This window comes from Malus sylvestris, chromosome 5, assembly GCF_916048215.2.
Source record: "Malus sylvestris chromosome 5, drMalSylv7.2, whole genome shotgun sequence".
NCBI classification, from domain to species: Eukaryota; Viridiplantae; Streptophyta; class Magnoliopsida; order Rosales; family Rosaceae; genus Malus; species Malus sylvestris.
The window spans coordinates 42,328,872-42,349,004 of NC_062264.1; the positions used below are offsets into that span (position 1 = coordinate 42,328,872).

Here is a 20,133-nt window from a genome sequence, read left to right on the forward strand (position 1 = left end):
TACAGAATTTTCAAAATACTAAATTTCGAAACAGACAATTTCTTTTCCTGTTCTCTGGTAAGCAAGATATGTAAGCAATAAAATGAGCTTCAATCATCAAACAAGTCATAAAAAACAGTTTAAAGCAGAAAAAGTAACAAATAGGGGACTGGAAGAAATACAGATTTTACCGTGTTTATTTAAGAGTTAAAGCATAATGAATTACTTAAACGATCAGCCTTACTCGTACAGAGGAACCTGCATTCCACTACTTCCATGGTTTCATTCAACCATCTTTAGTTTTCTCAGCTGTTGCTTCAATGGTTTCATTCAACCATCTTTAGTTTTCTCAGCTGTTTAGCCTACTCATACCGGAAATGCAGAAACTAATACACTTCACTGCAGCCAAAAACAAAATACAAGGATAAAGCAAGCAGCGTTAAATTGTCCAGAAAAAAGGAAACAGTTTTATATCTATCACTCCAGATGGTATACACTACTTTCATTCTCTAAAGAATGGCCCATGAGGTATCGATTCTATCCTTTACGACTGAAAAACGCTAGTCTATGAGCCAGGCAACATAAAAACCACTACATGTATAGAAAAGATAAACCTTTTGAGACAATTTCCTTACTTACTAAGTAATAATTGAGACAAAGAATTAGGCCAAATGTATATCAATATAATTGCCAATCTTCTGTTCAAAAAGAGGAAACAAAACTTTCGTAACTCGTATGATTGTATCAGTTGTAAGATCTACAAAATCTAGCAAATTCAGTTAAAAAAAAGTCACTTCGATCATGGAGTTGCAAGGGCATGCAGGCACATTCCTCACATTTCAGTTCCAAAGTGCAGAAGCTCTCACACAACCCCAGAGTTAAATACATATAATTCCAGTAGTACACTGTACCACCCCTTCTCGATTTCCTCCTCTTTTACTTTATGAAGGAGGAGGGTTTCAATAATTAAATCTTCCCAATCAATGCCTCGTCCTCTCTTTCTCTTCTTCCTAGTATGTACCTCTTCAGAAATGCAAATGTCGCTGCTGTCACCTGAACGAGCATTTGATGGACACATAATTCTATCAATTCGCTGCTTGGCAGCATTTATCTTTTCTTTCCTCCTCTTAACTGCTACACAACCATTAACAAAAGACGGAGGTATAGCATCCAATCCTACATCTTTCTCCAATATCTCCTTAAGCAGAAGCCTCTTGCTCATTTCCGACTGTCCATTCCACCACTCAGCACAAGCATGGAGCGCAAAACCTCGCCTCTTTTTTGTTCCACGAACTTCTTCAAACCCCTTAGAGGACTTAACATTGTCAACCTCATCCGAAAACTTTGAGTAAATCATTGATAAGCATTCATGTGAAAGCTTCAGCGCATCCATTTCCTCAACCCCCAATTTGCACCCACCATCTTCCACCTCAAAGTACCGAGACTCATGTGAAAGCTTTAACTTATCCATTTCTGTATCAAAATCATCTTCAAAACAGAAATCACTTGCGTATCCACTATCATTCCTCAAATATTCTCTAACATCTCCCAAATCCAAACAAATGCCGCCCACCAAATCCTTTTTCCCACTCGGCTCCGACATCAACTTCCTCTCCATATACTGAATGACAAACGGCGCATTCTTAATTACATTCTTAACCGTAACATCCTTCCCCCAAGGCAAGGCCTGTGCAACCTTCACAAGCGCCTCTAAAAGCTCCCTGTACCGCAATTTACAAGTATGGACAACAGCATGAATCTCCTTAGCCAAGTCCTCAATCCTAACCCCAACACCATTCAACTCCGCCACAAGAGCCAACACCGCCGCCACCATCGGAAGCGGCCTACGCCCGGTTGTCAAAAACCACTTCTTTGCACAATTTAGCAGAAATATCCCCTGTTTTCTCATTCTCTCCCTCTTATCTCCTTCAATTCCCTCGAAACTATACGAATTCCTCAGCGTCCGCTCGAACAAATTGACAATATCGAATTCCGGAAACTCGGGTTTTTTCAAATCCAAAAAATTAACTATACGCATTATCATCCTACCCAATTCATAAACATCCGTGCCGCCGATCACCGAAACGACCTCGGCGATCGGCAAGGACTTATTGTCCCTTCTCATGGCAACATACGCGCAAGCACCAACGAAAATATTGAACCAATTACCTTGGCCGTACTCACCTACCGTGACTTCCCTAGCCATGGCTTTGACGGCGTCGGCCTCGGCGGTGGAGAGGCCGAGGCGGAGCGACATGGATTCGATAAATTTTAGGGCTTCGTAAACTTTCGTCTCTTTGTAGCTGTAAACGTTGCCCGAGCCGGTGGTGCCGACGGAGACGAAGGTGCCGGTGGGGCCGGAGACGCCGCCGTATTGGTGGACGTAGTTGTCGTACTCTTGGAGCTTGCCGCAGGTGGAGCAGGAGAGGTTTTCGGTGACGTCATCGCGGACGAAGGTTTTGCCGCGGCAATTGCTGCAGACGGGCATGTTTTGGGGTCGGCGATTGAGGCGGTGGTGGAGGCTCTCAGTGTTTCGTCAGCCAATTTATACCGAGAGAGTTTTTATTTTTCTTTTTATTTTTCTTTTTCTTCCCGGAATTTTAGAGTCTAAAACCCTAATAAAATGTTTTGAGAATTTGTATAAGAATGTTTGTTTTCCCTGAGGAATGAGTAAAATTAAATGACAAAAATTAGGTCAACCAATTATGTTTTAATGTTTTTGATGGTCAGACGATGATTACAATTATCATTTTGATGGTTAGGTATGTATGTAAATACATATATTAACATGAGTTTTATATATATATATATATATGACCTTAAGATGATGGTTTAATATATACTTTCAAATTGTACGCACCTAACCAATTATGGTTAATTTTGAGATGTCTTTAGTTAAATAAAATTATAGGATGATTTTTTGTTAAAATAATCTTAGCTCAAGTTTTTTTTATTAAAACTCCTAGAAAAACGCTGAAGGCTTTTGTAAATTATCGATCACTCAATCAAGATACCCATTCTTGCTCCAAATACCATTCCTAACATGATGCAAACCCTAAATTTAAGCGTCCTCTCATGCCTTCCGCACTGATGTCGTCCTGTTCAAAGAGAAATTTTTCATTGTGACCGAAACATAAGTGGTTTACCATGTGTTTTTATATAAATGGTAGAAAACTTTAATATTTAAGTTATAAACTTTTTAATACACATATAACCCTGGCCCCCTCGCCACAGCTCGTGTGGCGACAACATCTCACGATGACTCTACCTTTTCTCTGTCTCTCTATTTCTCTATGATTGTAATAAGTGACCAGTCAAAACCGGATTTGAGATCACTAACCTTTGATTTCGTTGCTGGTTGCGCCACCGGATTTTGATCAACATCACTTTGAGAGTTGAGAGTTGAAAGTGAGAGAAGGAGGAAGAGAAAGAGATGGAGGAGGTCGCAGAAATTAGATTTGGGGCTGTGAGGCAATGGGTTTCTTCTTCTTTTTTTCTGGGTAATCTGATTTGTTTTAGAAGAAGATATTTTTCTCTTGTTTTTTTTTTTTTTTTAAATATTAAGAAGAAAGCATTTCTAAAATTATGTTAAAAAATCGTTAAATTTCAAAACGAATTAGTAAGTAGATAAACATGATCAATGACATCAAATTTAATCACAGAAATTTCACATCTTAATGCATGTACAAGTTTCTTGAAACCATTGTCATTGTGAAATGTGAAGTTAACATACATCCATCAAGAGTACCTATCAGGATATATAATGAACTGAATTAAAATGTACAAGAGTACCTATGAAGAACGATTAAACTCTATGAGAATATATTAAGACTTCTAATCATAATATCCCAAAATAAACAAGGGAGGACCGTTATTGTTGGCTGATTTCATCATATTTTTGGTGAAAAACTTTCATGTCACGGATCATAGTCTTTTCTTCCAATAACTCAATCCTCACGTGATTTAGGAGAATAACTTTTTTTATCATGGTGAGTATCCTCCTTTCTATCTCTTTTCTCGCGCGCATGACTGACACTGTGACAAGAAATGTATAATTTGCCCCTAATTTTTTTGGTCTATTACGTTTACTTTCTCATTGACATAAAACTGTGTTAATACGTTCAGCAAAAAATTAAATAAGATATATATGTACATGTAGAGCCTCCATACCAAAATATAGGTTTGCTCTAATACTATGAATTACATCCTCCTGATATGGTACTCTCTCAACATCGATCAATTGGATCTAAGAAAAATGTTCATGCATGGCTAGCTACTTACCTATTATTGCACATCAATGTTTATGTAATATCCCGGAAATTTAATTATATGAATTTGATATTCCTAATTATGATTATATGGAGGAAATCGAAAATACATCGATTTATGGATATGAAAATTTAATAGAGACATTTTAAGATTTGATTACCGAAATTTATTATATTTATGTCGTAAAATTTATCGATAAGTGGAAAAAACGAAAATGCCCCTAGGTGGCTCAACGTGATTATACAAGGACGTATTTTCTCCTCATATATTTTATCATATTTTCTTGACATAATTAGATAGAAGACAATTCCACGAGCGTGTAGGTGAAAATCGTTCGCCAAACGGAGTTATAAGGAATGAAATAAAAACGAACGAAGTTAGGGGTAAAATGGTCATTTTGCTATAAATCTAGAAGGATCCAGATTTGTGGGAGCCTTGTTTTGGTGAAAGGAAGCCACGTGAGTGGCTAGGAGGTGGAAGGGGGACGAACTAGAGAAGAGGGGGGAAAAAGAGAGGGAACCATTAAGGGAAGGAGAGAGGAAGGATTAGGCCAATAAGGAAAGGAAGAAAGAAGGGAAAATGAGGGAGAGAAATCCACCCAACCCTGACCCCATTATTGACCCGACTTCAGTCTGGTTTCCTCTTCGTTTTCCGATGCGATTTTGGCCCATTTTTCCGGCGAATTACGACCACTCACCACCACCATTCAACACCTCGACCATTCCTCTCCATTTTACCTCGACCCTATATATATAATAAAACAGTTATCAACATACTAACCCCCAAAATTTTATGAAAACTAATAGCATAATATGTGGTAGGTTTTTCGAAAACCCTAACGTGCCATGCAACATCTCAAAACATATCTCGTATATATCGTAATCACTAGTGAGTGTCCAGTCTCACTCCAGGCCTTACGCTAGCTTCCCATCCATGCGATGTAGCCAGAGGAAATCTCTTCAGGCCATATGCCATTATGTGTCTATCAGCTCGTATATCACATCCCAGACCCAGTCCGCAAAGTAAGATATTGTCCGCTTTGGGCTACGCCCTCACGAATTTGTTCTTGGGCTTCCACCCAAAATGCGTTTTACTATAGGGAGGTGGGCATGTACATATAAAGAACATCACCTCCTCTCCCCCGAGCGATGTGGAATCTTACAATCCACCCCCCTCGTCGGCACACTTATGGCCAGGGAGTGGCTCTGATACCAAATTGTCACATCCCAAACCCAATCTGCAAAGTAAGATATTGTTTGCTTTGGGCAACGCCTTCACAGATTTGTTCTTGGGCTTCCACCCAAAACGCGTCTTACTATAGAAAGTGGACATGTACATATAAGGCACATCACCTCCTCCCCCCAGGCGATGTGAGATCTTACACCGCAACTAGAGATTAATTCTCTCGGCTTTATGCCAACAACATAACCTCGCCAACAGGCGGAATAGGGACCATTAGTTAAGTACAAAACTATTGAATATATATCTCAAAATCAATTTCATAGTATACAGTCATCTATCATCTATACTATAAAGAAGTGTTAAAAAACATGTACTAAATATTATATCGTCATTCATCAGATATCCTATAAAGAACATGGGTTATATAGAAAAATAGTATAATTCAAACTAGCCTCAGTAAGCATGTTATCTCATAAAACGTAAGTATTCAATCATACTTTTCATGTATACATTTATACTATTAAAACATGCATTTTAGAATGAGTCTATTCACCTTACATTGTTGGTCCAAAGCCGTACAAAATAGGAATAACGGAAACGCCGTTATTAATTGCATCCAAGCACATAAAGAGTACAATTAACAGAGCTATACTCAAATGATTGAATTTTAAAAAACGAACGTCATAAATGGGTTCATGACGTCGAAATTAGCCTAGGAGGGATCCCGGATGAAAACAAAAAAAAAAAGGGTCAAAAAGTCAACGTTGACCGTTGATCGGTCAAAGTCAAAGTCAATAAGTTGTGACACACCTCGATCCCGATATTTCCCAAATACCAAGATAAACACGTGCTGGCCGACACCCGAGGATAACGAAATCCATTTATTGAGTGCAAATGTTAGAAATAAGGGATAAATAAGACTTAAATGTAAAGATAATGAATATGTATTTAAGGAATGTGTTCAGAGCACACATCTAATCTAGAACACTAAAAGAATTAATATAAAATTGAATGAATAAAAGAATGGGTCCTACACTGGGAGGACTCGAAGATGCCGATGCAGAAGTGCCTTGACGCTGAAATTGTATGTCTCGATTCTAAATCCTGAAGAGGGAGTGGACTAAGTTGATATATATAGTAAAACAATTATCAACATACTAACCCCATGTTTTATGAAAACACATATATAATGATAAACATAGGTTTTCTGAAACCTAGCATGTCGTGCAATGTCTCAAATCATAACTTATATATAATAATCACTAGTGAATGTCCAATATCCCTCCTCCAGGCCCTATGCCAGCTCCCCGCCACTGAGCGAACAATCAGAGGAAAATATCCCTTCAGGCCCCGTGTGACGCGATAATCATTACTAATTAGGCAGGACTGATTCGGTTACTAAGCAAAGCCTTGAGTGGAACAATTATTACTTTATTTGTAACAAGAACTAAACTTTACTTTATAACAAAAATTAAAAATTAACTCAGACTAAAAGTAAGTGTTTCAATTTCACTCCCCACAAACCATGTTGATGTGAATGTGCAAATCTTCAAAGTATAACTCATGAAGTAGCGTCTAAGAAATGATAAATATAAAAGACTTTATTGTGAGATTAATCTTCAACATGTCCATTTGTTCTAAGTTTAAAATAAACTATGGATATTAACTTAAAAAGAATGAATTTTTTTTAAACTAACCCAAAAATTAAAATCCTAAAATTTTACTCTCCCATCCCCAAACTTATGTCACACTTTGTCCTCAAGGGGTGGAAAGTAAATAAAATATAAAAGATAACAAAAATAAAAGGAAATACTAAAACGAAACCTAATTGAAGCATATCAAATAAAAAAAAACACAAGAGAAAAATAAAACATCAAAAACAAAAGGAAAGAAAACAAAACAAATAAATAAATAAAGAAAGAAAAGAAAAGAATGCACCTGGTGTTAAAATGTGGACCGGCATTGGACATTGGGTTGGATGCAAAGAGACATGGGCCACTGAAACCGAAAACACTCTTCCGTTCAAACAAGATTTAAATTATTTAATATTTTGCAAATATGTTGGAAGAAGCCCTGTGACCTTAAGTTGTTCAAACAAATTGATGGAGGCACCGAGAAAAGGTAGAGTCATCGTAGTAGATGCACGAGATGCAGTCGTGCGAGGGGGTCGGAGGTGTCGGATAGGAAGACGTTCTTGATTGATTGAAGTGTAAAGTTGCATCATGTTAGGAGTGCTATTTGGAGCAAGAATTGGCATCTTGATTGATTGATCGAGAATTTACAGAAGCCTCCAACGTTTTTCTGGAAGTTTTAATAAAAAAGGCTTGGGCTAATACTATTTTAACCAAAAATCACCCTATAGTTTTATTTAAGTAAAGACACCTCAAAATTAACCATAAGTACAAGTCCCAAAATTCTAAATGGGCTGGATTATGAAGTCGAAACCGCTCAAAATTAAGTTTCCAAAATTGCCCCTAACAGGGACAAAACCCAGCCTGTTAACAATTTCAAACTAATTACACTACACCAACCGTCATTGATGAAATCAAAGAGCAAGGAGAAAAGGCGTTGAGCTCCAATATATGTTTTTTGGTGTTTGTATTTCTTTTGTAAAATTCTGATCTGATTACGAACCAAAGAGCAAGCGCACTTATACACGAAAAGTGACTACTACCTGGTACTTCTAATAACAAGTAAAACCCTTTGAGATTTAAGAGTTGAAAGTGAGAGGAGGAAGAGAAAGAGATGGTGGAGGTCGCAAAAATTAGATGGGAGTGGGGCTGTGAGGCAATGAGTTTCTTCATTTTTTTGGGGTAATCTAATTTGTTTTAGAAGAAGATATTTTTCTTTTGTTTTGTTTTTTTAATTTTAAGAAGATAGCATTTCGAAAATTATTTTAGAATTTTAAAGAATTTAAATTTTATATTTATTTTGTTTCCACGCAGCACATATGTGGCATATAGGTCAGCAAACATGTGGAGCCTATATTTGCAATGTCGTCACTTAACGATCATTTTAACGGATTTGACTAACAGATGTATGATATTGCAACTAAACATAATTTTGTGCATGAGATTGAAATGTTTTAAAAGAAGATATTTTAGAGATTTTTTTTTTGTTTTTTTTAATATTAAGAAGATAGCATTTCGAAAATTATTTTAGAATTTTAAAGAATTTAAAATTTATATTTATTTTGTTTCCACGTGGCACATATGTGGCATATAGGTCAGCAAACATGTGGAGCCTATATTTGCAATGTCGTCACTTAATGGTCATTTTAACAGATTTGACTAACAGATGTATGATATTGAACTAAACATAATTTTGTGTATGAGATTGAAATGTTTTAAAGATGTTGTATAAGGTTGCAATTGCACCGAAAATTGGGGCTGTAAACTGTAATTTATCAATTTTTAAAAGTTGAAGAATTGGAGAAAATTGAATCAAAATTTTAGATGGAGTTTCTACAAAATAATTAAACTCGATCAAAATCCATAAATTTCGAAAATTTAACAAAATTTTCAAAAATCTCAAGTAAATACACATCGGTACAAATATTTTTCCATTTGGTGGCTTCAGGGTGGATGAGCTCATAATTTAATGGGGAGATGTGAGATTTGTGGATTTTTTAAATTTTGATACAAATATTTTATACACATCGGTATAAAATTTTGATTCAATTCCCTTGAAATCTCATAGGGCGATGTGAGATTTGTTGATGCTTAAAATACACTAGGAAATCTCTCTAATTCCTTCAAATTCCTCAACTTTCTCAAAATTTTTAAAATCAATTTATAATTGAATACACTTGTAATGTTATAAATTTATTTAAAATTCTAATTGAATACACCCGGATTTCTAAGGATTTTAATAAACTATCTTAAAATTCTAATTGAATACACCTTGAATTTCAGATAATCACTTAAAATTCTAATTGAATATCCATAAATTCATTAAAATAATTAAAATCTCTCAAAATCTCAATTCAATACATACCCTAAAATAGTATTGGATGCGCGCTCTCTCTCTCTCTCGTAGTCTCACGGTTCTTCATATTCGTTGAAACCCTAGCCACAATTTGCTTCTCCTTGATTTTCCCTTGAAAAAAAAGCCAGATCTCATCATCATCATAGAGAGACCGCCTTCACAGATCGACACTTGGGTTTACAGACAACCAAATGTCAAAGAGAAAAGCGGCAGGGCCAATAAAAGAGAGTTCGCAGACAACCAAAGTAAAAGAAACAGACGCCCTTACGGCATGGAAAAGGAAACAGGAATCCATTGTGGCAAATTATGCTATTCTCTGGCCGTTGGGCGGTCCTGCTCCGGATCGGGAGTGCCTTTTCGCTCCTGTTTTGGAAATGTTGGAGTTTGTCAGGTCCCCAAGTGGAGAGATTCGGACCGTCCCTTTCTTGGTAGTGTGCAGGCATACTGCACCAATTACAAGTACATTCATTATTCATTGCTTTTATTCATGCGATTTTTTATATGTATAACATCGATCGACTTCCTGATTTTGGTTCTCGCCTTGATCCAGTTCAATTTCAAGACCCTTTGAATCATGTTAGGACGTCCATCTTCTCTTGTGCAGTGGTGAGATGTTATTTTCATTTATTTTCGCCTTTTATTTTCGCTAGCGGTGGCCACTTGAAACCAAAAACCGAAACCAAAACACGAACCAAATCGGACCGTACCGAAGGTTTGGTTTTGCGGTTTTGATATGGTTGCGATTTTGAAACCGAACCGCCGCACCTCAATTAGATGTCATGTTTTAATTGGTTATTGTTAGAGTCCATACATTTAGTATGGACTCAACCACACTAGAATATTATCCGTTTCCTAATTTTTAACTTTGGTGCTTCTTTCGTTCCGAATAAACCATCGTTCTCCAACATTAGATACAACAACAACAACAACAAAGCCTTTTCCCACTAAGTGGGGTCGGCTATATGAATCCTAGAACGCCATTGCGCTCGGTTTTGTGTCATGTCCTCCGTTAGATCCAAGTACTCTAAGTCTTTTCTTAGTGTCTCTTCCAAAGTTTTCCTAGGTCTTCCTCTACCCCTTCGGCCCTGAACCTCTGTCCCGTAGTCACATCTTCGAACCGGAGCATCAGTCGGCCTTCTTTGCACATGTCCAAATCACCGGAACCGATTTTCTCTCATCTTTCCTTCAATTTCGGCTACTCCTACTTTACCTCAGATATCCTCATGCCCAATCTTATCCTTTCTCGTGTGCCCACACATCCCACGAAGCATCCTCATCTCCGCTACACCCATTTTATGTAAGTGTTGATGCTTCACCGTCCAACATTCTGTGCCATACAACATCGCTGGCCTTATTGCCGTCCTATAAAATTTTCCCTTGAGCTTCAGTGGCCTACGACGGTCACACAACACGCCGGATGCACTCTTACACTTCATCCATCCAGCTCGTATTCTATGGTTGAGATCTCCATCTAATTCTCCGTTCTCTTGCAAGATAGATCCTAGGTAGCGAAAACGGTCGCTTTTTGTGATCTTCGCTAGATTAAAAACAAAAAAACAAAAATCCATGTAATAGTCACTGTTATTTTGATCTCCAGATTTTGAAAGATGGAAAAAGAAATACCATGTAAATGAATGATGTACTCAGCCTTTTGTATGACATGGAACAAGAAATATTTGCAAGTTATACTAAACATTTAAAGAATTAAAATATGTATACATTGAAAATTACTTTGTGATCGGATGAAATAAGCACGTAGTTTTCGGTAAGATTAGATCCTTCACCCTTGCTGTGTTTGGAATTGTTTGATAATGACAATTGCTCGAACACAATCTACAAGTTTATTAATTAATGTATTGTGTGGAAAATGAGACCGTCTTATACGTACGTAGGTGTAAATTTTAAATTGTATATTTTTTCTCAAAAACCAAACTGAAATCGTTTGAAACCGCACCGAACCGAACCAATCGGTTTGGTTTCATTTCGGTTTTGGCTTCAATACCGCACTGCAAAATGTTTTGGTTTCGATTGCAGTTTCACTCAAAATCGCACCGAACTAAACCATGCCCACCCCTAATTTTCGCTGCAAGTTTTTGCTACCTTCTGCTTTTGTCATTATAGAGAATGGACATGGCAATGCAAATTGACTCTCCATGCTTTGTCTTTGTCTTTGTCTTGTGGGTAATCTACATATATATGATATATATATATATATATATATATATATAGTTTCTTGAGTTTAAATGCATGTTATTATTATACTCACTCTCTGCACTTTTTCCTGTGTGTAGAAAATGGAAAGAATATATCAATCCAATCCTTCCAAGTTCGAACACTTGTACAGTTTGGTGAACTTTGATGTCGAAACAAATAATTCTGATGAACAATGCTCGAGTACCGTTTCTCTTGTTTGGCTCACAAGGTACACGATAGAATCATAAACTCGCATTATCTTCTTTTGGCTTTAGAATCACCTTTGCACTGTGTCAAAATGTGATACATCACATTTTTCATACTACTCTTGATTTATTTTCAGATACATGGATTTTTTGGTAGAGCTGTTTCGGAACTTACGGGAGCATCCTCCAGATTGGGTTACAATTCGGGCTGTTTATAACGCCTATGCGAAGACCCTGATAAAATGGCATGATGAAAAAATTGTACTGACTTTGATTCCCCTTCATTTATTTGGTGACCTAGGATTATTCGTACTAATCTTTCCCTTTGAATGTCCTATTTCTATGCTTCACTAGTGACAATTATATTCTGCAAGTTGCCGGCTTTGCCTAGTTGCTTTTTAATTACTTGGCCTGGCAGCACTTTAATGTATTTCCATGTTCTCCATATACTCAAACTAGTTTTCTCTCTTTTCAGTATATTGTACAGAACTCATATGAAAGCATGAAGCTATTACATTTATTAAACACGAAAGCATTTTTGCGTTTTCCCATGTTCGAGAGACGCCCTTCTTCTTATTATAGTCTTACTGCTTCAATAGAGGAAATTTCGGAAAACTCCCAGCAACTTATCATTGGCTGTACTCTATGATTTATTGTTTTCCTACACTGATTAAGTGAAATTTTATTGGTTAGAAAATTTAACTTAATTGTTCACTGGAATGATAGCTTGGACGCAAGTTTGCTCCTGAAAAAGACTTGTTGTTGAAGGTGATCGGAGGCAATGGTGATGTCATGGGAGACATGGAGAAATTTTGCACTTCCTTTACTCCTCTACTTAAACAGAATCACGAGTTTTTGGTAAGTTTTTTTTTTTTCAGTTGCAAAATTTACTAGGCTCCTTACTCTTAATAATCCTTTCTCAGCTGGTAGGAGCCAATAAATCCTCCCTTCCGTGTCGAGGTTCTCTGAAGAAAAGGGAAGTTTAAAATAGAAAAAGGAGGCAATGAATTATTAAATCATTTGTTATTGTAAAATGTTAAAATATTTGCTCATGAACTTTACACTTTTGAGACAGGCTAGTCTTGGAATGGATGATTTGAAGTTATCTGGTGCTAGCCTTGTAGCAAAGGTACCAAGTACATACCCAAAAAAAGAAAAGATGGGGAAGACTATGTTTGCTCCTGCTTTGGAAGAATTGGAGAGCGTGAAGTCTAAATCAAAAGAGATTCTGACGAAGCATTTCTTGGAATCGTGCAATAAGATTTTGCCTGTTATAGGTTCATTCATTTCCCTCATTTATTTCATCCCGTGAATAGTGGCTTTAATTCGTTTGATTCCAAGCTTTGAACCATTTTTAAGCTTTCAAAAAGGCACACACCTGACACTTGGCGTTTATAACGATTGTTAAGCATAAAGCTACATGACCATTTGTTATTTATTTGTACAATATGAGCTTTATGATTTGGTTCTGGGCTTGATGCAGCTAAATTTGGAAATGCCGTGTATTCTGTTAATTATACCATCCGTCTTCATGTAGCGGTAAGATGTTATTTTCATGTATTTTCCCGTTTCCCTTTCATTTTCTGCTTTGAGTCTCATACTTTCTGCTTTTGTAATTCTGCCTTAATTAGAACGCTTTGCATTGTTCAACTTGGACATGGCAATGCTAATCTAAACTCTTTGCATCCGTACGCTCAGAACATCTTATGGTTAATATGCATGTGAATTCAGGTCGTATGTTTTGTTTATTAAGTTTGAATGCGTGCTAGTGTTCTCACTCTATCCAATTTTGGCTTTGCATAGAGATTGCAGTCTAGATACTCATCAGATCCTTCCAAGTTCAACTACTTGTACGGTTTCATGCAATTTGAGATTGAAACATTTTCTCTTAATATTCTGACAAGGTACTCAATATAATCATAAACTCGTATGTTTTTTTTTGTTTTGTTTTTGTTGTATGCCTTTGCACTTGGTTGAAATGTGATATATGCATGATACTATTTCTTGATGCATTATCAGAAACATGGATTTTGTGGTAGAACTGTTTCGGAACTTGCTGGAGCATCCGGAGTGGTTTACGATTGAGGCTTGTAAAGATGCCTATGGCAAGACCCTGAAAATATGGTTTGAACGACAGGAATGGTTTGAACCAAATAATACATTGAGTAAAGTAATGTCTTTGATACCCTTAAAATATTTGGTGCTCAAACATTGTTCGTACTTAACTGGTCGTTTGAATGTCTATGCTGGAATCAAATTTCTATGCCCGATCGAGTTAAATACAACTATGGCAATTATATTCTGCAAGTTGCCTCTGCTGCCTAGTTGCATATATGTTTTTTAACTACTGGGGCTGAGCTCATTTTTAATGTCTCCATCCACTGAAAGCACTTCTTCTATGCAAGTTTCTCTCTTGTTCAAGAATTTAAGCACTGTAGAAAGTACAGAACTCATCTGATCAAGCTTGAAGCTATTACACTCATTAAATCTGAAAGCATTTGTGTTTTTCCCATGTTAGAGAAAAGTCCTCCTTAATATATGGTTACTGTTTTGAATGATAGAGGAAAATTGTCAAAACTTGCAGCAAAAGTCTGCTTAGCTTATCCACTGGTTTAATCATTGGTTGTTCTCTATGATTTGATTATAGTACTTGATTGTTTTACTATTCTCACATTTTTCCTCGCTGAAAGAAATGGCAAAAAGGAACTTTTTATGGTGATGAAATCTAACTATTAATCACTATAATGACAGGTCTACTCGGCGCTTTCTACGGACAGAGAAAAGTTCATGGAGGCAATCGAAGGCAATGGTGATGTGATGGGTGATATAAAGAAATTTTGCTCTATCTTTACACCTCTAATTAAAGAGATTGACAAGTTTTTGGTAAGAAATTTTCTTCTGTTGCAGAATTTAGTGAGGTTGTTATTGTTAAACTTAAAACATCCTTGTGAGTTTTGTTAAAAGCTTTAATGCTCGAGTTTGAGATTTCTTCCCGACTGTCATGCTTGACCTACTCCATTGCAATGCAAAGTAACACGCGGCTGTTCATTGTTTTGACACAGGCTAGTTCGGGCTCGGATAAATCTAAGCTACTTATTGATGGGGGGGGAGGTTTCTTGATTCAGTTGCATTGCCTGCCATTTGCCTCCCGTTATTGCGGATCTTCGGATTGTTGAATTGCTGTTTTTGTTTCATTTTTTTCAGGCCTCATATGGCCAACCAAACAACAGAATAGACTTAATTTGCTACTCATGTCGAATTTACACCTCCCTCCCTCCCAACCTTGTTATTCTTTGATAATTCTTTCGTTGACATATTCAAATATGGATTTTTTTAGGCCATGGTGATTAATGTACACTTATAGGAACGTTTCCATGCATGCGCAATGGTGTCATGCGCTACAAATGCAAGGAATTGAATTTGATAAGCGAGTTTGGGCGATCATACCAACTCACATGCACCGGATCCCATCAAAACTCCGAAGTTAAGTGAGTTTGGGCGAGAGAGTAGTACTAGGATGGGTGACCTCCTGGGAAGTCCTCGTGTTGCATCCCCCCCCACCTATTTGAGGTTCAGGGCCGAAGGGGTAGAGGAAGACCTAGGAAAACTTTAGAAGAGACTCTAAGAAAAGACTTAGAGTACTTGGATCTAACGGAGGAAATGACACAGGACCGAGCACAATGGCGTTCTAAGATTCATATAGCCGATCCCACTCAGTGACTTGGATTTTCCAAGTCTCCAACCGAGAAGTTTTCCTCCCTCGGGAAATTAAGGGAACACTACCTCAACCTACATGCTCCACTCACAAAGCTTCAACATACAAGCTTTAACAAAAGAAAATTCAAAGAACTTAGCGAAGAAGGCTTTGGTGTATTTAACACAATACGTTGAAATGAAGGAAATCTTATTTATTGATATCCCCGATAAGTTACAAATATGTACATATACATGAGTCAAAATAAACAAACATTAGGGAGCCTTCACAAAGGTTGCTTAGGAGAAGTCTCAGCAGTCGGTAGAGCCCCAGAAAGAGAAGGCACCGAAGGGGGATCATTCGGAGCCTCAGTACTGGACAGAACCCTAGAAGGAGGAGGCATCAGAGGTTGATCATTTGGAGCTTCATTACGCGGTACAGCCCCAGAAGACGAAGGCAATAAATGCCTTTGGAACAAACCCACAAATCTCTGATGATCAAGTAAAAACTGACCATCAGATTCCTTCATCTGGTCAAGCTTCCTCTTCATGTTTGTAGCATAGTCATGTGCGAGCCAATGCAACTGTTTATTCTCATGCTTGAGCCCTCTAATCTCCTATTTGAGACTCATCACTTTAGCCGCCAATGATTCAACTTGGCGGGTTCGAGCAAATAGGTGTTGGGCCATATTAGACACAGAACCTGCATACTGAACACTGAGAGCCAGAGAATCCTTAACAGCCAACTCATCAGACCGTTTGGAAAGTAGTCTGTTATCTTTGGGAGTGAGAAGGTTCTTGGCCACCACCGCAACGGTCATATCATTCTTCATCACGGAATCCCCGACGGTAAGAGGACCAGTAGGGGAGACGAAGGATGGGCGCCATATATTGTCTGGAGAAGGCGTGGCTGCCTCTTCAACAAGGTTCAAGTCAAAACGACGGTCGGAGGGGCCAGACATTTTCAAAGGTGTTGAAGAGAGATGAGGTCGGACAAATCAAGATTTTAGAAGTGCAAGAATGGAGCTTCTACTGGTGGAGATTCAAGTGTGCTTTGGAACTTAATGCCAGCCTCTATAAAAATCTGCACTCGACGGAGCTTCAGAAATCGAAGAGGCGCCTGCTCAGAAATCGAAGAGGCGTTTGCTTTCTCAAAAGCTGGGCTGCTCAGAGACCACGAGGGTTGATCTCAGAAATCGAAGAAGCGTTTGCTTTCTCAAAAGCTGGGCTGCTCAAAGACCACGAAGGCCGATCTCAGAAATCAAAGAGGCGCTTACTTTCTCAAAAGCTGGGGCCGATCTCAGAAATCGAAGAGGCACCTACTTTTCCAGCCTTGTCAGCACCTGTCACACGCACACTCAGCTTTGCGGAAATTATGGGCATCCTGTCGAAGATTTCTGGTGAAGTAGAAAGCACATGAATCTTACTGTTCAATCACCCACTTCCCACACGCAACATTAGCTCATGGGTACTACAGATAACTTTGCCAAAGTTCTCTGACAAAGTTGAGACACGTGAAGCTTGCAGCTCCCACTACATCGCTCTGACCAAGAAGGGTAAAAGAATAGCAAAGAAACAGCACTAACAAAGTTTAGACACATAAATTTTGAAGGTCTAGCTACCATATTATTACCCACAAGAGTAAAGGAACAGTACCACTGCTGGATAATTGGAAAGTCCCTGTGTGTCAACCTATGTGCTTCGTGGCAAGGTAGACTAGTAAACATGCCCAACCTTTACTCACATTCGAGAAAACTCCCAACAAGATTGCTTGCTCCAAAATTGAAGAGGCACCGCCCTCCGAATCTTGAGAGCCAGACTCCTAACATGATTACTTTCTCAAAAATCGAAGAGACACCGCTCTCCGAATCTCGAGAGCCAGACCCCCAGCAAGATTGCTTTCTCAAAAATCGAAGAGGCATCGTCCTCCGAATCTCGAGAGCCAGATCATCGACAGGATTGCTTGTTCGAAACCCAAGAGGCACCACTTTCCCAACTTCAAAAGCCGGATCTCCTTGGATAAAGCTTGTCTGTAATCTTCACACGCAACATCAGCTTTCCAGATACCACAGACCACTTTTTCAAAGTGCTCTGACAGAGTTAAAACATGTGAAACTGGCAGCTCCCACTACCGTGCTATGACCAAGCATGGTAGAGGAATAACATTACTACTTGTTGTTAGGGAGACTCCTATATATGTCGACTTCCATCCCCAACGGACAGGCAAACCTGCAAAAATGCTCAACCCTTCCTCATATCTGAGAGGGCACTCGCAACGAAGCCTTTCGAAATATTCAGCTTTCTTTCCCCCCGATAATACCTCTGCAAACAAGCTATACTAGAGCAAGAATATCCCATATCATCAGGGTTAAAAGCAAGAGTATCCCATATCATGCTTTTTCCCTGTATTTTCCTTTGGCCTTGTTCTTACCTGTAAGACAAGGAGAAAGAGAGCAATCAGTTAGCACTTGAAATCAAGCTTCCAGTCAGGAACTGACTGCCTGGAACCCCTTACCTGATTACTTACCTGGCATTGCTCTCGAGTACTCATCTTCAACATCTTATGCTTCCAGGGAAGATACCGCATCCGCCTGAGAAACAGATAGGGTAAGTGAGAAGGATACAAGGAAGCATGGGGAGACAAGCGTAACAGCACACAAGCCGATACATCCACTACTCTGTCAAAAGCAAAAGTATCCCATATCAGCAGGGTCGAACGTACTTTAGATTTGATGGACTTGTTTTGACCCTCAAATTATTCAGTCGGCTTTATACTCTGGAGGAAACCAGAAAACCCTCCAGCCCAGTTCAAGAATAAGCCTGTGGAAAGTTACTTCTTCAAAAGCAAAAGTATCCCATATCATATCTTCTCATTTTTCTTCTCTTTATCCTTCATGATGCCTGCAAGATAGGGAGAATATGAACAATCAGCCGGAACTCGAAATCAAAGTTCTGATCTAGGACTGATTGCTTGGAGCTCTGATTACTTACCTTGTATGTCACCTCTTTCAGCAGATCCCCTAGCTCGGCGACTTGGTGGACTCCTACTACATGATTTGTATCGCACTTGACCAAGCCTGAAACTACAAGTAAGCTTCAAGTGAAATTGATACATTACCTTGTGCATTTCCACCAATTAAAGATACCACCCCTGGATGGAGGAAGAGTACTTTCAGAGAAGATGTCACATCTACCTATGAGACAGATAAGGCAAGTCAAGACGATACCACACTCTGGTACTTAGAAGTTTCGTGACTACGAGATCATTCTCCCACAATATTTCCTAATGTCATTTGTACTAAATCATTCACTTGTACTCACTAAAGGAGAGTTTGAACCTATGTACTTGTGTAAACCCTTCACAATTAATGAGAACTCCTCTATTCCGTGGACGTAGCCAATCTGGATGAACTACGTACATCTTGTGTTTGCTTTCCTATCTCTATCCATTTATATACTTATCCACACTAATGACCGGAGCAATCTAGCGAAGATCACAAAAAGCGATCGTTTTTGCTACCTAGGATCTATCTTGCAAGAGAACGGAGAATTAGATGGAGATCTCAACCATAGAATACAAGCTGGATGGATGAAGTGTAAGAGTGCATCCGGCGTGTTGTGTGACCGTCGTAGGCCACTGAAGCTCAAGGGAAAATTTTATAGGACGGCAATAAGACCAGCGATGTTGTATGGCACAGAATGTTGGGCAGTAAAGCATCAACACGTACACAAAATGGGTGTAGCGGAGATGAGGATGCTTCGTGGGATGTGTGGGCACACGAGAAAGGATAAGATTGGGAATGAGGATATCCGAGGTAAAGTAGGAGTAGCCGAAATTGAAGGAAAGATGAGAGAAAATCGGTTACGGTGGTTTGGACATGTGCAAAGAAGGCCTACTGACGCTCCGGTTCGAAGATGTGACTACGGGACAGAGGTTCAGGGTCGAAGGGGTAGAGGAAAACCTAGGAAAATTTTGGAAAATACCCTAAGAAAAGACTTAGAGTACTTGGATCTAACGGAGGACATGACACAAAACCAAGCGCAATGGCGTTCTAGGATTCATATAGCCGACCCCACTTAGTGGGAAAAGGCTTTGTTGTTGTTGTTGTTGTTGTATGGTGATTAATTTGTTGTTTGAGGCCGGCCACTGGAGATTTGGGGAGACAAACGATTAACGAAGCCAAATATTTTGCTTCTGGGTTCTTCGGAGAAGAGGTCGCACTTGGGTTTGAGACTTAGGAGCAGCCTCTCCATAAAATGGGGGTAAGGCTAGCCGACATATACCTCTCTCAGACCCTGCGTAAAGCGGGAGCCTTGTGCACTGAGTACGACATTTTGGGTTCTTCGGAGAAGACGAGGATGAATTTTATCAGTGGGAGTCTGTGGGACTGATGCCAGTAATTACTCTGAGGTCTAGTGTCATACATGCCTAGCGAGTCATGTTATCAAAATTGGACAGCAAACATTGATTTCGCAATCCAAATTTTCAATCGAGTATCAAATTATATGTAGCTACAGATCATCATGGTCTGCGGGCTGCGAGGCGCCCTTGATTGATTCATTGATTGTTTGAAACTACAAGGAGTAGACTTTACAAGATGAATATGTTGGATTTTCAAATTTC

At 38.7% G+C, this 20,133-nt stretch overlaps 2 protein-coding genes and 1 non-coding gene across 4 annotated transcripts; 2 read left to right on the forward strand and 1 right to left on the reverse strand.

Annotated features, from left to right (window-relative positions):
• Positions 1–641: 641 nt before the first annotated feature.
• Positions 642–2,629, reverse strand: LOC126624094 (plant-specific TFIIB-related protein PTF2). The gene has a single exon (XM_050293111.1). The coding sequence runs from the start codon at positions 2,465–2,467 to the stop codon at positions 842–844; it is 1,626 nt and encodes a 541-aa protein (XP_050149068.1). The 5' UTR covers positions 2,468–2,629; the 3' UTR covers positions 642–841.
• Positions 2,630–9,445: 6,816 nt separating this feature from the next.
• On the forward strand, positions 9,446–15,157 carry LOC126624095 (glycolipid transfer protein 1-like). Of its 2 annotated transcripts, XM_050293113.1 has the most exons (11): positions 9,446–9,876; positions 9,968–10,023; positions 11,709–11,839; positions 11,954–12,077; positions 12,543–12,674; positions 12,892–13,093; positions 13,300–13,355; positions 13,620–13,720; positions 13,836–13,986; positions 14,568–14,699; positions 14,879–15,157. In XM_050293113.1, the coding sequence occupies exons 1-11, from the start codon at positions 9,609–9,611 to the stop codon at positions 14,990–14,992; spliced, it is 1,467 nt and encodes a 488-aa protein (XP_050149070.1). In that variant the 5' UTR covers positions 9,446–9,608; the 3' UTR covers positions 14,993–15,157. The 2 variants fall into 2 exon arrangements, with proteins under 2 accessions (XP_050149070.1, XP_050149071.1); XM_050293114.1 differs by lacking the exon at positions 9,968–10,023 and having other exon boundaries at positions 9,790–9,876.
• Positions 15,158–15,249: 92 nt separating this feature from the next.
• Positions 15,250–15,370, forward strand: LOC126624844 (5S ribosomal RNA). The gene has a single exon (XR_007624236.1). It is a non-coding gene; the product is annotated as a 5S ribosomal RNA (ribosomal RNA).
• The last annotated feature ends 4,763 nt before the right edge of the window (positions 15,371–20,133 follow it).

What these genes read in the sequence shown, in the direction of transcription:
- LOC126624094 (XM_050293111.1), bottom strand. Translation starts at nt 2,467, where the DNA reads ATGCCCGTCTGCAGCAATTGCCGCGGCAAAACCTTCGTCCGCGATGAC.
- LOC126624095 (XM_050293113.1), top strand. Translation starts at nt 9,609, where the DNA reads ATGTCAAAGAGAAAAGCGGCAGGGCCAATAAAAGAGAGTTCGCAGACA. An exon ending in CCATCTTCTCTTGTGCAGTG is followed by an intron (nt 10,024 to 11,708) that starts GTGAGATGTTAT and finishes TCCTGTGTGTAG; the next exon opens with AAAATGGAAAGAATATATCA. An exon ending in AATGGCATGATGAAAAAATT is followed by an intron (nt 12,078 to 12,542) that starts GTACTGACTTTG and finishes CTGGAATGATAG; the next exon opens with CTTGGACGCAAGTTTGCTCC.